The sequence below is a fragment of the Dromaius novaehollandiae genome, chromosome 5 (genome assembly GCF_036370855.1).
Source record: "Dromaius novaehollandiae isolate bDroNov1 chromosome 5, bDroNov1.hap1, whole genome shotgun sequence".
In the NCBI taxonomy this organism is placed as follows: domain Eukaryota; kingdom Metazoa; phylum Chordata; class Aves; order Casuariiformes; family Dromaiidae; genus Dromaius; species Dromaius novaehollandiae.
Genome location: NC_088102.1, coordinates 70760237 through 70782257, shown reverse-complemented (window position 1 = coordinate 70782257; position 22021 = coordinate 70760237). Strand labels below are relative to the sequence as shown.

Genomic DNA, 22021 nt, shown 5'->3' with positions numbered 1-22021 from the left:
CCCTGTGCTCATCACCTGCTAGAGAGACAGCAGTCAGGGAATCGCATGAAGGTTTCTTGATCTCCCTGTCTCTCTGCTGGGCTCTGTCCTGGCAGAGCTTCTCTCCGTGTGCCCTCTTGGCACTTACCCCCATTCAGAGCTCTTTGGGTGTTTAGAGACGTTTTTTGCTATCCTGAGTCACCTGGGGACCACATCCCAGCCTGTTACTGTGGGACAACCTCATCTTTCTGGCATGCCTGAGATCCTGGCCAAAAAAGGGCCCTTCAGGAGAAGGCCCCAACCTAGGAGTGAGGTTTCAGGGACCTTGAAGCAAGCCCAGCTCTGAAACAGAACCGATAACGGCAAGGGATCTGCTGGGGATGACAGCGGCCAGGAACCTCGGCAAGACCCGGGCACAGCTCCCGGCCTCTCCCCCAGCCCAGACATATGCCGCTCATGCGGGGGTAGCTGTGCCGGTGCTGAACCAGCCCCCTGCTTTGCTCTTGGCCCAGGCCAAGGCTTTGGAAAGGGAAGACATCTGGGGTATTTTGCACCTGGTAAATGCTTCTTTTTTCCCCCTGAGCTGCTCAGTGACAGTGAGGATGGGTAGGCACAAAGCTACATGCCCCATCAGTCAGTCAGATGGGTTTATTACTGTTGAGCCAGTGAGGCAACCCCTCATGCGATAACCTCCGGCCACTGATAAGACCGTGAGCAGCACACACAGCCCTATCTAGTCCCACACCTTGAATGCGAGACTCTCCCGGCGGCCCCCCCGTGCACACGCTTCTCCCGCCGGGCCGCTATCTCCCACGGCAGAAGCACCGTGCTGCGGTTTCCCTTCTGCACTGCTCCCCTACCTGCCTGAAAGCAAGTCATCCCTGTCGGGGGAGGCCCCAGGGCCAGGGAGCTGCAGCCACCCAGTGATGGCAGGGGGTTCATGCTAGAGGGACCCTTATAAGGCCCAGGTGCTCCAGGTCCATCCCTTTCCCTTGCAATTATGCCTGTTCTTACATATAGCATGGGATTTGTAGCAACTTATCCCTCATCAGATATGTGTCCATGTCCTTCTGCCTGTCATGTAATCCAGTACAGAGCAGCCTCTGCCCGGAGACTGGCTGAGGTCAGGAGGCCTCCACGTGTTTGGTGGCAGGTAGATCAGAAAACAGTCCCTTCCTTAGACAATCAATGTCTAAGAGCAGCAATGCGTGGATGGGGTTGCCTGTTGGAGCCCCCCATTCCCACCTATTTTCATTACGGCATCCAGAGAGTCCAGCCTGGGTCAAGCGCTCCGCAGGCAGGAGCAGTGGCATTCAGCCTCAACAAATTCAGTGGAGAAAAAAAAAAGAGAGAGAGAGAATTGTTCCTATCATTCTGCCAAAAAAGGGATTGGGACCAGAGGGCAGGTAATTCAGCACACCACAACCTACATCAGAAATAAAACCTGACCTCAGATACTGGCACGGAGTCCTATGCTTTAAACCTTCATCTCCCCACTCTTGAGAGCAATTTGCAGGAACTGAACCATAAATCCCAAATTAGACAGATGCCAGGTGGCATCTGCTGAAGCAGCGAAAGGCCACATCCTCTTGTCTAGGCTCAGCCACACAGAGAGCAGAAACCCACAGCTGAGACATACTAAACCCTGATGATGACGATGGTAAACAAGAAGTGTCCAAGACATAAGCACAGAGGGACTGGCAAAAGAGAAGGTACGTTATGAGAACTAGCTCCTCATTTATTTTCACTGGAGACTTGCTGCCTTCTTTCTGGGAAAAAAAAAAAAGAAGAAAAAACAGTGGAAAAGCACACATTGCAACCCTGGAGAACCTCACGGAGGAGCCTGGGTCTCTGGCTACTCCTAGCTGTGGGGATCTTCCCTCCCCATAGCAAAGTGTTGTGTGTTTTGTGCTGCTGGCCTGTGCAGCCACAACTACACAGGACAGTCAGCAAAAGCCCACGGTGGTATCACAGCTCACGTTGTTATCTCAACACGGAGAGAGCAGAGTCAGACCAGTAACGGACTGTAACATACCAGCCGAACAACAGCCCCAGCCTTATACCCAGAGGCTGCCCAGACGCAGGAGAGCTCCCACCCTGAGGACTTCACACTCCAAGGTCACGCAGCACATTGTACACGCAGGACCCCAGCTCCTGCCTTGCAGAGCAGCCAGACCTGGGGAGAAGTCCCAGGCTCTCCTGTGTTTGAACAGCATTAGTACCTAAGGGTGGGTTTTTTGGAAGCTGGCTGGACAGCTGCCTAAACCAGAGAGGAGTGAAATGCCAAGAAAGGTAGTGTTAGGAGGCAAAAGCAACTTCTCCAGTACATCAAGGCAGTGTGCTCAAGCATGCTTCTCCAAGGAGGAGCCGTAGAAGCCAGCAGAGCCCTCCTAGACAGCACTACATATTCTTCTCACTCAGCACTTCTCCCACACTCAGGCAAACCTCTTGCACATAGCAGGACAGACCTACGCTCCCCCTTCACAGTGGCACATGGCTGGCGAAATGACAGAAACCAGGAGGGTCAGAGCACACCTATGAAGTTGGGTGCAGGTGCTGAGATAGGGCCATGGCTTGGCTTAAGGCTCTCAGCATCTCATTGTCTCTAGGAGCCCATGTAAGCTGTAGCAGCTCTGCAACCACTGACTGGAGGAAATATAAGTGTCTTAGGCACACCAGGGGTTAGTGGGAGCTGAGCACCAGTTCTGGAAAGGCCACCGGATTCTGTGGGGTGGCATTAATTGCCTAAAGTGATAAAGAGGAGCTTAGTACCATCAGGAGAAACCCAAGACATAGGACCATCCATCATGACAAGCTGACTCACCTAGGGTGCAGCTCCCCGCTCCACAGGCACCCTGATGAAATCTCCCTTCCTTCCCCACAATCCTGCCATGTGCCTGGCCTGGCTCACTTGGAACAGAGTGATACCTCTTACAGCTGCACTCCCACCCCCATTTGGCAGATACTATTACCATGCCCAATCACCCCTTGGACAATAGAGACAAATTCCCAAATGAGTGGGCAGAAAGGGGATGGAAAGACACAGAGGTGTCCTGAAGAGCTGTGGGTGAGGCAAAGCCCTGTGCCCACAAGCATGTAGTTGCTGGTCCAGGAGCCTGCCTCGCATTGCATTTCAAACAGCAAAGCATTTCGTGTACCATACCCATCGTGAAGGATGTATGCCACAGAGAGGCTAAACTGGTGGGAAAGGACCTTGCTTCAAAGGCTCATGGAAGAAAAGTCTCTTAAAAGTGGGCTTGAGAGGAAAGAAAAAGGATCCCACACTAGAAGGGGGAAGAGAGAAATGGTTATGGTTGTGAGGGACAGCTTAGGGGTAGAAAAAGGAATGAAGGCTTGAGGGGAGCCCTGTGACTGTGAGCCCAGGAGAGACAGAGGCAAAGAGTTTTCTGGGCTGGGGACAAAGGTGAGGAGCTCCATTTCCCAGGGCAGCATGCGAGGAAGGGCAGTGACAGCCCAGAAGCACTGCTGGAGAAGCAAGTGGCAAAGAAAGTGAACACACAGAAAGTCAGTGGCAAAGTGGAAGTCCCCAGCACCCAGACCACAAGTTGGAAGAGATGACAAACTCGCCCAGGGACAGAAGAGACAATGAGGAAGGTGGGGAAACACCACAGAGAAACATCTGTGAGATCTGGAGCATGAGCCAGGTGTTTCCAAAGGAGACATTGAGTACAGAGGGGGGTCACACAGATCCAAGGAGACAGGAACACCCAGGGAAGAGAGGACCACGCAGTGCCTAAGGGGGACACATTTTACAGCACTTGTGGAAAATTCCAGCCCTACTTAATCTCCTGGAGCTCCTGTGAGATCGTGACACAGAGAGAGGGACCAAACAGGAAAGAATTAGAGGAAAATGCCTCCCTTCTGGCAGTCACCACGGCTGTGCCAGGAGTTAGCAGCAGCAGCTGAGGAGCAGCCAGCCCTGCCTCCCCCTCCTTCGGCCGCCTCTATAAACACACAGGGCTTACTCAGAAGATTAGAAGGGAACAGGGAAAAAGACAACAGAGTCTCTTTTGTAATGAGGAAGGATTATGGAATCAAGTGACCGGCTGCAGCTCCCAAGTGGGTTTCAGGCTCCTTAGTGCACCGTGTCTGTCAGGTTCAATCCCCCCATGAGCCAAGGGGGCAAGAGGAGGCGGGCCGTGGCGTGGGCCACAAAGGACCCAGCAAGGACACCTGCGGGGCCAAACTTCCACAGTCTCCAGCGCAGCTCAGGAGCCCATGACTGTAAGTATCTTGTCCTCACAAGAGCGGACAGATTCCTTCAGAGATTAGCTGCTTGATCCATCTATCTTTCTACGCGTCTGTGAGCTCGTCGCTCCTTCTCTCACTCCATCTCTCCCCTGTATCTATTTGTTCTCCGTATTTGCAGCTGGTGCTCACGTCCGTTTCCGGTGTTATGCTGTGGGTAACGCACCTGATGCAGGCAAATCTGCCTCTGTCTTTCTCTTGGGGGCTCTTGATTGCTGTGGGCTCCTACAGCCTGATTAGTGTTGGTTGAGCTCCAGAGGCGATGGTTGGTCCAAACAGATCAGCCAGGCTGATGCAGGCGGTGGCCGGGAGCAGATGTGCAGAGGCAGCGGCACCGCGCTCTCCCACAGCGCCGTGGGGAGCAGCAGGGCATGGGTCTTCCTCCCCAGATGACTCTGGTGGGCCAGCGCCCACGCTGCGGTGAGCCACCTCACACCACGTACCTCAACCACAAATGGTCCTCGAGCGTGCCAGCTGCCAAGTGACATCCCGGGGCAGTCCCGCACAGACTGGCAGGCTGACAAGGAACTGCCTTCAGGGCTGGAGGAAAAAGCACTGGGAAAAGCCCCATATCCTGTGCCCGAGCAGAACTGCATGGAGGTGGGTGACATCCATTATTTACACGGACAAGAGCTGAAGTTTTCCATGTTTGGTAAAAAGTGAATCTGTATTTGAATTACGCAATGAAAAGTCTCCCTGAGCACTTTCAAGACCCAAAGCCTGGAGAATACAGCCAGCTTCCTGTAAGCAGCCCCCAACAAATTTGTGTGTGTTTGCACACATTTCTCATCTGTACAGCTCATATGTGTGCAGTGCCTGGGGCAATTAAAAATACTCCTCTAAATTCCATGCACTGGCCAGAAATACACATGGAAACGGCATGAATGTACACGAGGCCCTAGTGAAAGGCACGTCTGTGCAGCTGGGGAGCTCTTGGCAGGGCAGGTGCCAGCTCTGCCCATCTGATATGGGGGGGGACTCAAGGAGGGTTATAAAAGTGCAACCCAAAGGAGGAGCAGCACCAAGAAGCCAAAGCCAGGACAAATATGCTATTTGGTTGAAAAAGCAAACAAAACAGAGTTTGCTATTTTTGCACATCCTCTCCTCAGAGCACCAGCTCACTGGGATCGGTGTTGTCCCCACCTAACTGTAGGCCTTTCACTGAGATACTTAAATTAGAAGCATGGATCCAATCTCCCCTGCCCTCAGCTGCTGCTGCAGACCAGTAAATAAGTAATTGCCCCCTGAAATGCTTCTTTGCCTCCATCATTCAGAGAAGAGCCCAAGACCCCTGAACTATTAATGTTAGTGCCTCTGTTAGACAAATGTCAATGTAACATCCTGGATTACATACTGGTCTGTTTTTTTACAGGTTCATATTGTTGTGAATGCCAGTCTGATTATTAATTGATTGTAAATAATTATTTACTCAGGGTTAGGCTAGAAGCCTATGCACTGGGGTCGCTGCCTGCTTGGGAGGCAGCTCACCAGCCTGAATGCCTTTTTCCTTCCAGCCTGATTTATTGTGAAATGTATGGTTGGAGGAGAGGGGAGGCGGAGTTGCTGGAATTTGTGCTCCATGAGCCTGGCCAAACTCAGTCTCTCAGTCTCAAATAGGGAGGGCGGTTCTGCCTGCAGGACCAGCACCAGGACCAGCATAGTCCAGGCACAGTCCCCAGCCCAAATTTAGAGACGGCTGTACTTATTGGGCAGGTGTTACAAAAACTGTCAGATTTCCAAAGGTCCTTCCACCTGGGTCAGTACTGAGAAATCTCTTTCCTGGATTCTAGCTTTCCTTTGGGGTTTATTTGCCAGCAGTAGTCCAGGAAGACACTTCCTAACAAGCAGGTTTGCAGAAACAACTTATTTGAAGTGAATACTACAAGGAAAAAAAATTGCAGTAAGCAACTTTGGAGTTTATGGAGAATTAACCTTAAACAACCATTTTGTAGAAGAGAGAAGTATCATGTGGATGCGGTCCACTCCAACCAACCAGCTCCACACTGACAATCAAACACTAAAAACTGGGGCTCCACCAGCAAATACGTTCTCTGTCATTGTAACCAGCTCACGTGCAGTTCAAGGACAGGGAAAAGATAGAAAGCTCATCAAAATAATTGCCCACCATAGTTTTTTTCCTGATCTCTATCCCACTCAGTCTTACCTGTATTTTGATCTCATCTCATTGTTTCTGTCCCTTTTTATTACTGTCTTTTTGCTTCCTTCTTTCCATCGTGCTTGCTTGTTGGGACACTGGGGTTGTCCTTGTCTCCTCCCTCTCTGCAGGCTTGCTGGCAGACTCAGCATCTCCTTGTTTTGTCTCCACCAGAAACTGCGATGACAATAACATACACCAACCGTGTGGCCAATGCCCGCCTAGGCACCTTCTCACAGCTCCTGATCCAATGGAAAGGAAGCATCTACAAACTCCTCTACTCCGAGTTCCTTATCTTCATCACTCTCTACTTCACCATCAGTCTTGTCTACAGGTGAGTATCCTTCCACTCCAGCACTAACACAGCCCTTCACTCTCAACCTGCCCCGAAGCAGGACAACTGAGCAATGCAGGATTGGGACAGCAGTCCTGCCGAAGAGCCGGCCAGCCACTGGCCAGCCTACTTTCACAAAGCACAGAGTTAGTCTATTCCAGGATAGACAGGACCTGCCCCTCGCATCTGCTGAGAAGTCAGGAGAGGAAAGGTCCTTCCTCACTGCTCCAGTATGGTAGCCGCTCAGTATTAGCAGCTGACAAATTTCCTTTTTCCAGACTGGGTAGGGACATAGTTTCTCTTCCCTGGGATGGAGAGTGGCATTGGATGATTACCCACAGAACAATGAAGTGTAGATCAGTGGAGCCCAGGGCTAGGCTAGTACTGGAGTTGGCCCAAAATGGGGAGCTTTAGGAGAGAGTCTCCCTTGCTCACGCAACTGGTGATACCTTGGGTCCATTTCTGAGAGTAGGCATCAGCTCTGGAGCCGCAGATCTGTGATGAGGCAACTGTATTCTGTGGCTGATCCGTTTTCGGTGGGGAAAGCCAGGGAGCTCCCCTAGCCAGGTCAACATGCACAGATGCAGCATGGAGGCAGAAAAGCAGCTCCAAGAAAGAGGCAGGAATTAACATCACAACAGCCAGTGCTGGCATGAGCAGGGTATTAAATGAGCTGCGGTACATGTCCAAGCTCTGTGGCAAACCCAATACCAGGTAATACTCTCCTAAATGAGAAATGTAGGGGCAGTCCCTGACATCGAACTGCATCACTTACCACAACACACACTGTCAGTGACCACTTCTGGCTCCTGTGGATGGGGCAGCAGGGTGTTTCAGGTGGGCTTTCCCAGGGGAGATGTGTGCTGATGTCCCACGCTCACAGGGGCTGCTCACCCAGATCACCCCCAGGCTCACAGCGTGGCAGTGTCGTGACTACCCACGCCTGGCTTCCCTTGCCAGACTCCTATTCCAGCGGGCCCAGTGAGGCACAGCCTCTTCTTTGAGCCTGATGCCTCTCTTTCTCCTTTTCAGGTTGATCCTGAGTGAGAGCCAAAGGCTGATGTTTGAGAAGGTGGCACTCTACTGCAACAGCTATGCCGAGCTGATACCCGTGTCCTTTGTACTGGGTAACGAGCTCTATTTGGGAATATGTGGGGAGGGAAAAGGGACAGCATTTCTTCTCCCTGGTTGGATATAGCTCTGCAGGCAGGCAGAATTCACTGAGCAGATCCCTCACTCTGCCTTTGCAAAACCTCCCCACAGAGAGTGTATCATCTTGTGTCCCAGCTGTGAGGGATGCCCCCAGCACACAGCTTGCACCGTCCAGATGTACAGACACATTCTGGGTTCTGCCAGGAGCACAAGGACCGAATAGCACTGAATAAACCAGGGAAGCCAGGCTTGCCCACTCTAACTTTGGCAAGAAGATCTGAATTGCCCTCTAGGCATGCCTGCACCTGCCCCTGTGTGAGCAGTACCCGCCTTCCTTCACATAAGCACATACGTCTCCCACTCCTTTAGGATGGCTAATTTGCTCAGCTCACCTCTAGGTTTCTACGTGGCTCTGGTGGTGTCCCGCTGGTGGGCTCAGTACGAGAGCATCCCGTGGCCCGACCGTATCATGAACCTGGTCTCCTGCAACGTGGATGGGGAGGATGAGTATGGGCGGCTCCTGCGTCGCACCCTCATGCGCTACAGCAACCTCTGCGGCGTGCTGATCTTGCGCTCAGTCAGCACCGCTGTCTACAAGCGTTTCCCCAGCATGGAGCACGTCGTGAGGGCAGGTCAGTACTGGTATTGCCTTCTGCACATCTCTGGCTCCAGGCAGACAGCACCCTGCTGCTCTGCTTGGGGCAAAGAGCCTTGGAAAAGGCCCTGTAACCCCCACACTGGAGTAGGGATAGTGCTGCAACGTGCTCAGCTAATGTCTGCTGCAGTGCTAAGCATCCGCTCTTGCCCTACTCTGCTCTGCCCAAATAAACAACCATTTACGTTTCCCTATTGCACAGCACATGTATTCCTGCTGGTGGCTGAAAGGTAGTCTGGACAATGAAGGGTCTTCTGCCCAAATTTTTTATGTAGAGAGGCTGGTGAGGTCTGGTTTGTGAATGCAGAGATGCTGCAGGTCACGGGGCAGCCCTGGCTGATCAGGTCAGTGTGACCGTGGTGCAGCAGCTTCACTGGCAGCTGCTCATCCCGCACCAAGTGGGTACACAGAAAAAGCAGAGCTGTCTGGAATAAATGACCCCGTGCATGGGTCCATGGCAGAAAGGAGTGGACCTCTGCCAAGTAGGATGTTTGCCCTCCCTCAGGGCAACAACTGTCCACTGGGCAAGTGGGAATTGGGAGCCTCTGACCTGAACAGTGGTCCCTGTAGGGCTCCCTGAAGCATCTCCCAAGACACTTCTCAGGGTACAGCACTTCACAGTCTACCCAAATGCAGATGTCTGCACCTGCCCTAGTCACCTGGGCTGCCTTTGCAATCCAGGGGAGAGAAACAGGCACTTCTAGGACACAGGTTATCCCATCTTCCGCAAATGCCTGAAGTAAGCCAGGAGACTGCAGCCTCAGCAGTACCACATCACACCACTAGCTGTGATCAGATCAGAGGAAGATATGCTGCAGACGTTTAAAGTGAAATGAGATGAATCCTGTCCCTCACATCTCTATAACTCAATGTTTTAACAAGGAGATTTGTCCTCCTTTTAGGTGTCTCCCAAAGACTGAGTGCCTGCATCTTTCCCATGATTATAAGGAGAGCTAAGATGGCCACCTGAAGTTTAGATGTTTTCACTTCAGATCAGATTAATTCCCTTCTGCCCTCTATGGCCATCCCTTTCTTGTCTCCTCTTTTCCACTTAGGCCTCATGACGCCAGAAGAACACAAGAAGTTTGAGAGCTTGAATTCTCCCCACAACAAGTTTTGGATCCCGTGCGTGTGGTTTACCAATCTGGCCGTGAAGGCACGGAATGAGGGGAGGATTCGGGACAGCGTGCTGCTCCAAGGCATCCTGAATGTGAGTGACAGAGGCAGAAGGAGACTGTCTAAGATTCTTGTCCTCTTCCCTGGGTGGAATCACAGGGATTTCCAGAGGTCAGGCGAGAAATAGGGTGAGGTGGGACTTCCAGCCAGTGAGCCAAGCCTGGCCCTGAGGATATTACATTAACTTTGATGGGAAATGTCCCCCACCACCCACTAGCCTCCCCAGCTCAGGGCAGAGCAGAGCTTTGGGTAGCCCACTGGCATACGGCAGTGAGGTCACATGCAACAGAGAAGAGGGAAATGTGACTTCTTTCTTGAATGAGGGCCTGGGAGGAACCATGGGACTCCCATGTAGACGTGGTAACGGCAGGCACCCACATCAGAGGCCGTGGATCAGCTCTCCTTCACACAGCCAGCCTTCACAGACTCCAGAGCAGCCAACTGCAGCGGCCAGTGGAGGTCTCTAGGACACAGCTCAGGAGTTGCGAGGAAGCACAGCACATGCCTGGAAAGAGACCCGGACAGGTCAAAAGAATCAATAGCAGCCAAGGTCCCTGTGGAGAACTTCATGGTAAAAACCCATGGATTGTCCTAAGAAGCAGGCCGTGCTCCATGGGCAAGACTGTCAGTGATCCCAGCCCAGCTACAGAAGAAAAAGACTCCAGAGCAGCTCATCCTCCCTTAGCATTCATGTGCAAAGAGAATCACATTGTTTCTATTACCTGGAATGAGATTCACCTGCCCAGAGATAGGCATCTCCCTCTGGGCTATTTATCTAGGCTCACTGGGTAGTCAGGAGACAGAGATGGGTGCTTCTGAGGCACTTTGTGCCTAATCTGTTGAGCTGCTCACTTTGTGAGGAGACATCCAGGCAGCAAGGAGCTCCTCCAGGGCAAGCTGGAGCCCCTGCTGGTGATCTGATGGGGAAAGGCTGGGAGCAGCAGCCGTGGCCGAGTCCCCCCTTCCAGAGGAGACGGGAGCAGGAGGGGACAGGCCAGGTCAATGAAGGGGAAGCGGGCTGGAGAGAGGCAGTGTCCACAGTGAGGAGATGGGAGGTTCATGCCAACGCTCTGTTCCTCTTCCCCACTCCAGGAGCTCAACACCTTGCGCAGCCAGTGCGGGCGGCTCTACGGGTACGACTGGATCAGCATCCCCCTGGTCTACACCCAGGTGAGAATGGGATCCCCCCCACCTGCTGATCCCCTGCCTGTGCTGCTAGGGACCCCCCGCTGACACACATACCCCACACATGGATCGTGCTCACGTTACGTACATTGGGACCCTGCATCTCCACCTACACACATAACCCTGTGCCAGCTCCCTCACGTATGTAACCCGGCACGCACTCAGCCCAGCCATTTATTTCCATAGCTTGAACAGTCACCTCTGCACAAGCACATACTCTCCAGGGATAACTAAGCATACGCATGCAATGCAAGTACAGTGAAAGCACAGACAAATGCAGATCCGCTCCCTGCAACACCCCCAGCCTTCCTCTGCAGCTCGTCCCTTCAGCACTTTCCTCCCACTCACCAGCGAGGCTGCTGCAGCGCGCAGGGCAGCTCTGGTGGAGCCGTGCCAGGGGCACGGAGGAGAGCCGTGGGCCTGTACTTAGCTGTTTAACAGCTCCCTGGATGCAACCCCAGATAGACGCTTTGGCACCAAACTGCTCCTTTGTCTCATACAACCCGGCTGCTCAGATAACGCTAACGTGCTCCACCGCGAAACGGGAGCTGCTCCTGTTCATGCGTTGCTGGAGGTTAATGGGGAATGTATTGGGAACTTATATTCCTACACGGACCACAGCATCCTGCACTCTAGGAAGAAAAGCAGCAGCATGGTGTGTTGCACTTGCATCCCACACTTACCTTTGGGGGGAGGGTGGCACGCTGCCTCTGTGCCACCTGGCATGGCATTGCAGGCCCTGCCAACAGGCTCAGCCAGGGCCCTACTGCCAGCACTCACCTGTGAGCACAGGGCCCTGCGAAAACGAGCACAGCTCCACCAAAGCTCTATCCAAGGAGCACCAAGGGGAGTCTCGGCTACGGAGATGGTCAGGAAGGAGCTGAGGAGCAGACAGGGGAGGTACGGCTGGAGCCCAGGGCCACAAGGCAGAGCCAGGCCAAGCTGCGGAAAACACCAGGCCCAGATTGGCAGCTCCTCTGGCAGCCTCATCCTGGGCACTTGTAGTGGTTAGCAAGGCACTTTGCCAGAAAGCCTGGCCAGGGTCCTCGCTGCCTCTGCATTGCACAAACCATTTTTCTATAGGTGCCCATCCATATTGCAGTCTGTTTTTGCAACTGGGCCTTTGCCAGAGAGCCTGGCCAGGGTCCTCACCGCCTCTGCAGTGCACAAACCATTTTTCTATAGGTGCCCATCCATACTGCAGTCTGTTTTTGCAACTGGGCCTTCTGCCCATCGTGAAACATCCACGCACTGTTCACTGCAGGGAGCTGCACAGCTAGCTCGCAGGTCTTCTGATGCAGTGTTTGGGTTTTGAAACACCCTGCTTGGGGCATCAAGAGACTGTGCGAGAGTCTCCACTGCTATTAATTTGAAAAGGGGAAGTTTCCAGCCCCATGATTACAGAGAAAAGCACAAAGCACCTTGTGGCCTGAAGTCTGGACAAGCAAGCAGGCAAATATAAAGCAGCTCAGCATGAGGAGCAGGAAGGAAGGAGGCAGTTCAGAGCTGGCAGCACTGCCAGCGTCTCCCCTCCCTGACTTGGGCATGGTCTGTGCCAGCACAGGCTGAGCCACAGGAGGGTCAAAGCAGCTTTTGGGAGAGTCAGGGGCAAGAATGAGAAGAGCTCACAGCACCCCTTACCTCAGCAGTGGACCAGCCATGCAGCCACGTCCGTTGTTCAAGCTCTTTCTGTCCGGGAGGTCAGGTCCCTTCTTTTTATGACACCTACACAGAGGTCGTTCCGGGGACAGCATAGAGTGAAATACAATGTAAATAGCAGCTACAGGGCAAAGGTTACTTTTAAAGCTTTCTTCAGTGGAAATGCATCTTCCTGCAAAGAGCAGAGGACAAGCCTGTCATAATTCGGTACGAGGTTTCCAAAAGGCCACAGAGCCAGCAGCTCTGCAGCTTGCTGCAGTTTGGAGAGGTGTGGGGTGGAATGGAGGGGAGGCTCTGGGAAAGCAAGCTGGGATCTCAAGCTCCTCTGGTGTGTTCCCTGGCCTCTTTCCCAGGTGGTGACCGTGGCTGTTTACAGCTTCTTCCTGGCATGTCTGATCGGGCGGCAGTTCCTGGACCCAGAAAAGGCATATCCTGGCCATGAACTAGATCTCTTTGTGCCTGTGTTTACATTTTTGCAGTTCTTCTTCTATGCTGGCTGGCTAAAGGTAAGTCCAAGAAAACATGCCTGGAGCTGGAATCAGACCCAGACAAGGGTTTTTCCCAGTTTGTGCTCACCAGCAACTCCAGCTGTGTTTTATTGGCCTATGGACAAAGTGCCAGGTGCTGGCACTCAGAGAGCCAACAGCAGCTGAGGGTGTTGCCAAGACTGTCTCACCTCTGAGTGTCTCGCCCTGGAGAACAGATCCATCTTTCCTATGCTTCTGCCCTCGCAGGGCAGAAGAGAGGCAGTGAGGCACGTTTTACCTGCAAAGTATCGTGCGTGGTTTGCGGTGGCAGAAAGGCCATGTGAGCCAGGGGCTGTTATCCGTCCCACGGCGAATGGGCGCACCAGCACCAAGGACTCCCAGCCACTGCCAAGCCCCCATTTTTAACCTGCCCCTTTTCGGGAGGATCACCAGTGCTCCGAATTCAGGGGACGTCCCCTTTCAGCGTGGTTCTGGGCTCTGCCCACCAAGCCTTTGCCCCACAGGAAAGGGGGCAGGCATCCCCATGACCCTTGCTGTGTCCTCTCCACATGCAGGTGGCTGAGCAACTCATCAACCCCTTTGGGGAGGACGATGACGATTTTGAAACCAACTGGCTCATCGACAGGAACCTGCAGGTAAAGTGGAGGCGAGATCCCGCAGACAAGCCCGACCTGCGGAGGAGCGCAGAGGCAGGACTGCGCCCATGGGCCCAGCAAGCCCTGTCAGGAGCGCGGTCACCGTGCTGTCCCACAACACCCACGCCCGCAGCAGGGCACAGGGGCTGTCCCCATTCCCCTAGGCCTTTTCTCCAAGGTGGGGGCTGCATGTTAAGGGCCCCAGGATCTCCACAGGGAGATGGCTGGGGAGAGCAAGAGGAGAGCACATGGCTTCCCTACCTGTATGATGATGAAGGCAGCCAGCTCAGTGTTCCTTCTAACCAGCCAAGGAGACATCCTAGATTTCGGGAAGAATATGGGGTGAGACCTGTTCCAGGAAGACTCCACACACACCGGGGCTTTTGGCATATGCTTGTTGTGCTGCTGAGCACCTGGCGCTTACACAGAGGCTGACTCCAGCCCCACCTAGCCCTCCCACTCCATGCTCTGGCCCACCATATGGATCCAGACTCAATTGGTTTCACATCCTCACTGCCCTTCAGTGACCCATCATTCCTGCCCTTCCCTAACATTTCACCTTGTCCCTAGAACTGCTTCCTCCGCTTTCTTCCATGCAGTAATTCTCCACCTTTGGTCTTTCCTAATACCACAGTCCTGGCCATAGAGCTCTTCCTTCCTAGCGAGCGTTGCTTTCACATCTCCTTCAACATCTCCTTCCTTCCAGTTACTTACCCACCGTGACGTTCCTGCTGTCCTCTGCAGGTCTCCCTTATGGCAGTGGATGAGATGCATCAGGATTTGCCCGTTCTGGAGAAGGACCTGTACTGGAACGAGCCCGACCCCCAGCCACCCTACACCGCAGCCACCGCTGAGTACAAGCGCCCATCGTTCCTCGGCTCGACCTTTGACATCAGGTGAGTGAAACCAGAGTGTCAGAACAGACCACATTTACACTCTGGATCAGGCATCATGTAGGATATTATAAAATACAGTATAAGAAAATAACATCTTTCTCCAAAGCTTGTGAAATCTTGCTCTAAGATAGTTTTAGGCTCATCCCAAGGTGAAACCCAGCATCCTCCATGGAAAAAGATTCCTCGGAGTGTTTACCCTCCCCTCCTCTACTCTGATATGAGCATCCCTGTTATGGAGGGCATCTTATACCTTCCTTAATACAGGAAGACAGAGGTTTGCCAACAGCAGCAGCATTCCCCACGCTGCCAGCCTCTGCTAACGCTGACCCGGTCCACCAGGAACTGCCTTCTGTTGTGGCTGTGTAACAGCCTGTTTTGCCTTTCCCCAGCATGCAGAAAGAAGAGATGGAGTTCCAGCCGCTGGAGCAAATTAAAGAGAACGAGGAGGCAAACCACTCCACACCACTACTGGGACACCTGGGCCGTCTGCTGGGTGTGCAGTCACCGAGCTTCTCCAGGTCCTCTTCCCGGATGAACCTGCTGCGCAGGCGAGGAGACCCCACATCCCCCTTCTCCCATTACACGTACCAAGACATGGTCAAGTGTGGGAGCCCTTGCAGCGTCAACCAGCCAAGGGGAGACTCCAGCACACAGGAGCAGTGGGACAGAGAGGATGGAAAACTGAGGGAGTTTGATGCCTTCATATCAACCCCATTCTATGAGAGACCTGGTTTCTACAGCGCTCCGCAGACACCGATCAGCTCCATCCCCATGATCTTCCCTTCTAGACGTCAAGGTCGCAAGAAGCCCCCTGCGCTCTCCAGCATTGCTGCATGTTCAACCTCTCTTCGAGATGTCATTGCCAACTCACCTTCCAGGATGAGCGATACATACAAGAGCCAGAGCTCCATTGGCTCAGGGGTAAAGGAAACATTTGTGTGGCCAACAGCAGAACGGGGCAAAGCCCCTGACTCCCTAGTGGTAACCGTAGAGGAAGAAATGAACAACTCTAACAATAAAAGCAGAGAAGTTGCCACCACAGGAAGTCCAGGAGCTCAATCTACAGCATCAGAAAGCCCTAAATTCCCCTTCCTGGCAGAGTCCCCAGACCATGAGAAGCAGGGGAGCTTCAAGAGTCTGAAGAGCTCAAAAGGCTCCCACCCACCCTGGCTAACTCTGGAGAACACAGCAGCTGCCACCCCCAATTCTGATCATTCAAGTGCCTTTCACACCCCCAGTAACAAAACCCCTGGAGGCACTGCCCCCCTCTGCTTTTCATTCACTCCTATGACTTCTCCAGTGCTGGAGAGGTCCCGCATGGGGAACACGGGCCCCGATGCTCATAGCCTCATTTCAGAAGATGCAGCCAACGCTCCAGACCAGCATCCCGCAGAGGTTTCCGGGATTGCAAGAGACACTGGAAACGGAAGCGCTAACATTCACCCTACAAAAGAGCCAAGAAGAGCAGAGAACCCTTCCCCCAATGACTCTGGCATCTCCCTGGCTGAGGGTGACTATGTGGGGCTGATGGAGGTGATCCTGGAAACCAGTGAAAGCACATGTGAAGAGCAGACAGATCAGTACAGCTAGATGAGACCCAGAGGCACACGCTATCCTGTTAAGGTACCTGCCATATTAGTGATATTGCAGTGTCTTTACACCCAGCCACACTGGCACTCATCCTCCTAACAGGAGGGCAGGGGAGTAACACCACATGCTGCTGGAACAGCCCAGCCACAACCGAATCCAGCACCAGTGACTCATGGCTACTGGCCTCAGGTACAGTAACAGGCACAGAACTTCAGTGTTGCAGCATTACGAAATTATCTCTATTTATAGGAAAAGAACAAATGAGACTTTGGAGTTTCGTTGGAGTTTCGCTAGGTATTGCAAATACCTAACAGCAGAGCAGCAGCTCTGCTTGAGGTGCCAGCCTCGAGAACCTGGAGCATAGGTGCAGACCAAAGCAGAAGAGCAATACAGTTACTAGAGATACCTGCTCATCCTCACTGCAGGAAGAACTGGAACTTGAGCCTTATGTGAACATTTGTCACAAGACTCAGTACAGGAAGCCTGGGCAGGACTTGGACTACTGGCAGAAGATACTCCAGGGAAAGGAAGTGACTGAAATGAGACAGTTGCATCACTCAATACAGACTTGTAGCGCTTTAGCAGATCAGTCTAGTTCATTTTCCTGGTATTGGGGGAAAAAAGAATAAGGCAAGGTAAGTATCTGCTTGAACAAGTGGCTGCAGTTACTGGTATTTACCCAGCCTGTTGTCTCTTTTCCATCTGCCACAGATTTGAAAGCACTCATAGAAGTGGTCTGGATGGTAGCAGGCAATTTAAAAGCTATGAGTTTTGACTAATTTTCCCTAAGAAAATAAAAGCAAGGCTGAAGTCAAGGCCCAGCTGTTTCATTTCCTCATTTTAGTTTCCATGCAACAATAGGAATTCAGAAAACAAACCACAAAATTTATCCTGCTTTAAGGACAAGAAAGTCTTCAAGGACAGCTGCAGATATCACACAGAGCACTGACGCAACAAGTTGTTCCAGGCCATTTCCTCTTAGCTCCCTTCTAAAGCCTTACATCCACAACAGAGATCCATCCTGTCTTCCAAGTATAGCTTTTCAACCTAGGCAGGGGTCCCCACCACACCCACTGACTCCTGATAGAACACCTTAGATTCACTTCCTGCAGTAGCAGTGTTTCAATCTAGCCCAATTACAGCACACAGCTCTTAGCTTTGGTTCACAGCACACTTGTACACAGAGAAAGCGTAATGACATTTGTTAGACATGCACAGCGCCTGGTGAGGCACCTCCCTTCAGTAACCTCATCTAAATCCACGGGGACAAGCCCCCACACAGGTCCTTGCACATTCGTTATAGCAGCAGCTTTTGCAGCAAAACCATTTTAAAGGCAGCTTTAATCATCAAGCAAGTCCTGCAGTAGATCCCGCTGGATGAAAAAAGTGATTTATAATAGTGCTACGCAAGCAAAGTAAAACCTGATCCCTCTAAAATAGATTCCTTCATCCAAGCCTACCCTAAGATAACATCCGCAAGGGAGACTATGGAGCATAATCCTTTAAATATGGGCCTCTCACTCTGGGGAGAAACAGAAAAAGCCATCTTGAACCAAGTCACTTTATTGGATGGAGGGCAGTACACAAAACACAAGAGAGAGGGGTGATATTTGGTACAGCATTATGAGAACTGTTTATCTAACTAGCTGAAGATGCATGCACTGCTGGGCAGCAAGGCAGGAGTCCCCCTGAAACCAACAGGGTGGCTCTTGGCAAGACTTCAGCTCTCATTGTCACTGTCCCCTAGGGTGTGCTTGTCAAACAGGTACTCCGCCATGCCATATTTAGGCGCCCCCATCTTCCGCAGGTTGGTCACATGGTCACCCAGCTCTTTGATGGCCTTCACCTGCTCATCCAGGTAGTGAGTCTCAATGAAGTCACACAACTGCAAGGGAGACAAGAGAGTTTACATTTATGCCACAACACTACTTATCCTGCTGAAGCAGTAACCAAAGTCCTACTGATCTTCTCCAGGGCTAGGATACTAGCTAGGCGCATCAGTATTTACATTGATAGAGCACCCACTGTTCTGTAAGGGAGGCCTTAGCCACCCTAAGGCACTGCAATTGGTCCTCTCCCAGAAAGAGGTGACAATAACCCTAACAAAAGGGCCACAGTACAGCCTAACACCCAGACCCTTCCCTTCAGAAGGGCCCCATGACTAGTTCACACCTCTTCTCACCTTTAGGAAGAGCAGGGGCACACAGTTCACCCCCAAACCCACAGGATCAGACCCACACAAGCCCCACTCATTGCACAGCTACGTCCTCAGCTTCACCATCCACTTACATGTGGGTCGTTCTTTTCAGTTGCCAGCTTGTGCAGTTCTAACAGTGACTGGTTCACATTTTTCTCCAGGTGCAGAGCACACTCCATTGCGGTCAGCCCATTCTCCCAGTCATCACGATCTGGCTTCTAAAAGAGGAAGCACATGACCATAGCTTCTGTAAGTACTCATGGAGCAGCAGGGCACAAAGTCTTCTAGATCAGACTTAAACGCTGTTTAGAGAAACAGCTTGCCACATTGAGGTTCTTCACCAAGTGTCTTCTACTCAAATTCTTTGACCAAGAGCAATTTCAAGCATTAAGGTACCTTCAGAACACTTGCCACTCCCACACAGTACACTTTGCACATAGCAGGTCCCAAATCTGTCCACATTCCCTTAAGATCTCCTCACACTTGGTTTTGTGAACTCCTGTAGTTCAGTCAAAGCTACCTTCTTCCTCCTCCCATCACAAGCTAACAGCCTAAACATCAACCCGCATAGGTAGGCAATATGGACAATCTCAGAAATGAAGCATATTATATACCAGAATAGGGAAGTCTGGTCTTTACAAATGCTCACTTCTAGCAAAAGGATTTTGCTGAAAACATCTGTCACTCCCTTTGCTGTTTTCCCCATGAAGAGTTAAGTCTTGCAAAACAATATAACCGTATCACATTACTTATTTTCTGCTGTTCTAAATAATCTAATTAAAGTGACTTCAAGGAAACAGTGCCATGAAATCTTGCAATAAGCTATAGCAAGCAACTGGAAACTTCACATTACTTCATGTTCCCATGGCAAGCAAGTCAGGAGTGTTATCTCTACAAAACAGGCTAATGAACCAAGAAGGCCTTATCTGGAGAAGTCACTGACAAGAAGAACAAGCAGCATGTTCCAGGTATCCATAGCTCTATTTCTCTCACCTTGATGTCCTGCAAGAAGATACGCCCGCCCCTCTGATTTTGCAGCTTCATCAGTTTCTCAGCATGCTCACGCTCCTCATGGGACTGGTGCAAGAAGTACTTAGCGAAGTTTTTCAGAGCCACATCATCACGGTCGAAATAGTAGGACTGAAAACAAGAATTCACATGCTAAAAAACCTGAAGCCTCACTCCAGCAGCCACACAAGCCCAAGTCAGTACTGTGACTTCAGACACGCCTCCTACCAGCCCTTTTTTCAAAATGGCTGGAGCCCAAACTGAAGGTAGCAGCAGTGTGATGACAGCAAGGCAATGCGGCAAAATCTTCTTCAGCAAGCAACAGAGAAACAGTTTTTAAGTGTATTCAGAAGGGGACCAAAGACACCTGTCCTTCTGAGCGCCATCCAAATGCCTCAACACAACAAATTAAGTGTAGCGCTACCAAGTTCCTCTTCTACAAGGAGAGGTTTCCCCTGCTCCCTTTGTTTGCATTTAACAATGGCCATGAGTCAAAATTAGGCTTCTTAACACAAGTTAAAGGTGGCCAAGAACTTCCAGATACTTCTGGGATAAGGTTCCCATGCTTCACTGGGCTTATGAGGCAACAGCCTGGGAAATCCCTTTTTTACTTTTGAAGAAGAAAATTAGCAGCACTTTAGAGAGACAATAGTTGAAGATACATTTTGCCAGGAGTTAAACAGCAAATACAAAATAATCTTATTTAAAGTCAACAAGCATCTGTACCAGCAGTTAGAAGCCAATCCACAGCTTGTTTGTTTTTTGGTCAAAGACACTGGGCAGGATTCAATGGAAAGCTTTGTATCAGCTGCCAGTTATTTACAAGGCTAACAGCTACAGAATTCACTGCCATTAGACCAGCAGTGTAGGAGCTTCATGGAAAAACACTGGTGCTTGTGTACCACTATCATCCACCAACAGTTACATTCAGCTTGAGGGTGTGACCTTCACAGTAACAAGCAGGTAAGTTATCCACCTAAATGCCATAACATGCCACAGTGTCAAGTTACCTGCTCATCTAAAGCCCCCAGACTGCTGTGCAGAGGTCAGAGCTGCTGTTGTGACCCAAAGTTACTCATCTCAGCTATGGCTAAAATTGGAGTCTCATGTCGAGTGAGACATGCAAATACAGCTCCGAGGAAACCATGACTTCCTACCAATTCACTGCGGAACTACGAATGAAAAACCTTGCTTCGGGGAGAAGAGTGCCTGTGGGAGAGGTGCCAATCTCTTCATCAGGCAGCTCTTGCTATCCAGCCCAGCCCCAAGGGCAGAGCTGCTTGGCAGCTGCTGCCCTGTGCTGATAACAAGTCTGCCAGGGGCGGCGAACAGAGAACGGTTAACCTGTAACCCAAGTTCGCCGCGGAGATAAACACCGCAGCAAGCATAAAAATAAATAATAAGAAAAAAAACAGCGCACGCAGGCAGCCGGCCCCCAGAGGGCTGAGGCCCGCCCTGGGGAGGCGCCGCCCGACACACAGGGACCCCCCCCCCCGCTCAGGCGGGCGGGCACCTCGGCTACGAGAGAGCCCGACCCCCCTGGGGGGAGGCGGGCACGGGAGCACTAGCCCCACAGCCCCAGCTAGGCCTTTACCCCTCGCAAGCCCCTCTCCCACAGGAAGCGGCGATATCAAGGCGCACCCCCCCCCCCCCCCCCGCGGCGGGCGGGCCCGACCTCCCCCGGGCCCAGCACCCGCGCGGCGGCGGGCAGCGCACACGCAAAGGCCCGCAACCTTCCCCTGCCCCGGGAGGGTCCCGCAAGCGGCAGGCCCGGCTCCCTTAGGGGAGGAGGGGGCATACACCGCTGCCTCCCCCCGTCCCATCCCCGAGGTAGGCCCCACACCCGGCAGGCCCGAAGGCCACCTCTCCCCCCCCTCAAAGGCCCCCCCTCCCCCAAATAGGGCCCGACCCCCCCCTTCACCTCAGGCAGACCCCCCCGCCCCCGCCCCCGCCCCCGCCCCGGGGCTCACCATGCTGAGGTACACGTAGGAGGCGTAGAGCTCCAGGTTGATCTGGCGGTTGATGGCCGCTTCGCAGTCCTGGTGGTAGTTCTGGCGCACCTGGGAAGGGGGCGTCGCCATGGCGCTGCCGTGCGGGAGAGGCGGGCGCGAGCGCGGCCGGTTCCGTCCAAGCACTGTTGACGCAGGAACCCGCTCCGCTCAGCCCCGCCGGCGCGTCTGGGCCGCCGCCGCGCCGCGCGCCGCCTTTTATAGCGCCCCCGCGGCGTCACCGCGCGCCCGGCCCCGCCCCCGCCGCGCAACAACACACGCGCCGCGGGGCCGCGCGTCCCCGCCCCTCCGCGCGCCGCGGTTCTGCTGGCCCAGCGTGACTCAGCACCTCCCCCCTCCCCGCGGCGCGCGCCCCCCCCCCCCCCAACCGGCCGCGAGAGCAACGGTCGGGCAACGGTCGCGGACCCCCGGCCGCCTGCTCTGCGCGGCCGCCTCTGAGGGCTCCCTTCAGGGTGGGCTCGCGGTGGTGGGTGGGCACAGGCCGAGGGTCGCTGCCTCAGGCCGCGGCCCTGCCGCCCCTCAGTACCGTCGCCCCAGAAGGAAACACCGCGAAAACCCCGAAATCCGGCTTTAGCGATCGCGGTGCCAGTGGTGTTTTTGCTAAACCACGAGGCCCGACAGGCAGTCCCACACT

The 22021-nt window shown here is 52.8% G+C and overlaps 2 protein-coding genes across 2 annotated transcripts; one reads left to right on the top strand and one right to left on the bottom strand.

The window, feature by feature from the left end:
- The first annotated feature begins 6585 nt into the window (after nt 1-6585).
- LOC112991699 (bestrophin-1-like) lies at nt 6586-16447 on the top strand. The gene is made up of 9 exons (XM_026114366.2): nt 6586-6737; nt 7770-7864; nt 8288-8521; nt 9600-9754; nt 10813-10890; nt 12918-13070; nt 13607-13687; nt 14432-14583; nt 14973-16447. Exons 1-9 carry the CDS (start codon nt 6586-6588, stop codon nt 16171-16173), a joined length of 2301 nt encoding a protein of 766 aa, XP_025970151.2. The 3' UTR covers nt 16174-16447.
- Nucleotides 16448-17720: 1273 nt separating this feature from the next.
- FTH1 (ferritin heavy chain 1) lies at nt 17721-21580 on the bottom strand. Its single transcript, XM_064513298.1, has 4 exons — nt 21349-21580; nt 19364-19510; nt 18463-18588; nt 17721-18058 (listed from the first exon to the last, which is right to left on the bottom strand). The coding sequence occupies exons 1-4, from the start codon at nt 21457-21459 to the stop codon at nt 17894-17896; spliced, it is 549 nt and encodes a 182-aa protein (XP_064369368.1). The 5' UTR covers nt 21460-21580; the 3' UTR covers nt 17721-17893.
- Nucleotides 21581-22021: the final 441 nt, after the last annotated feature.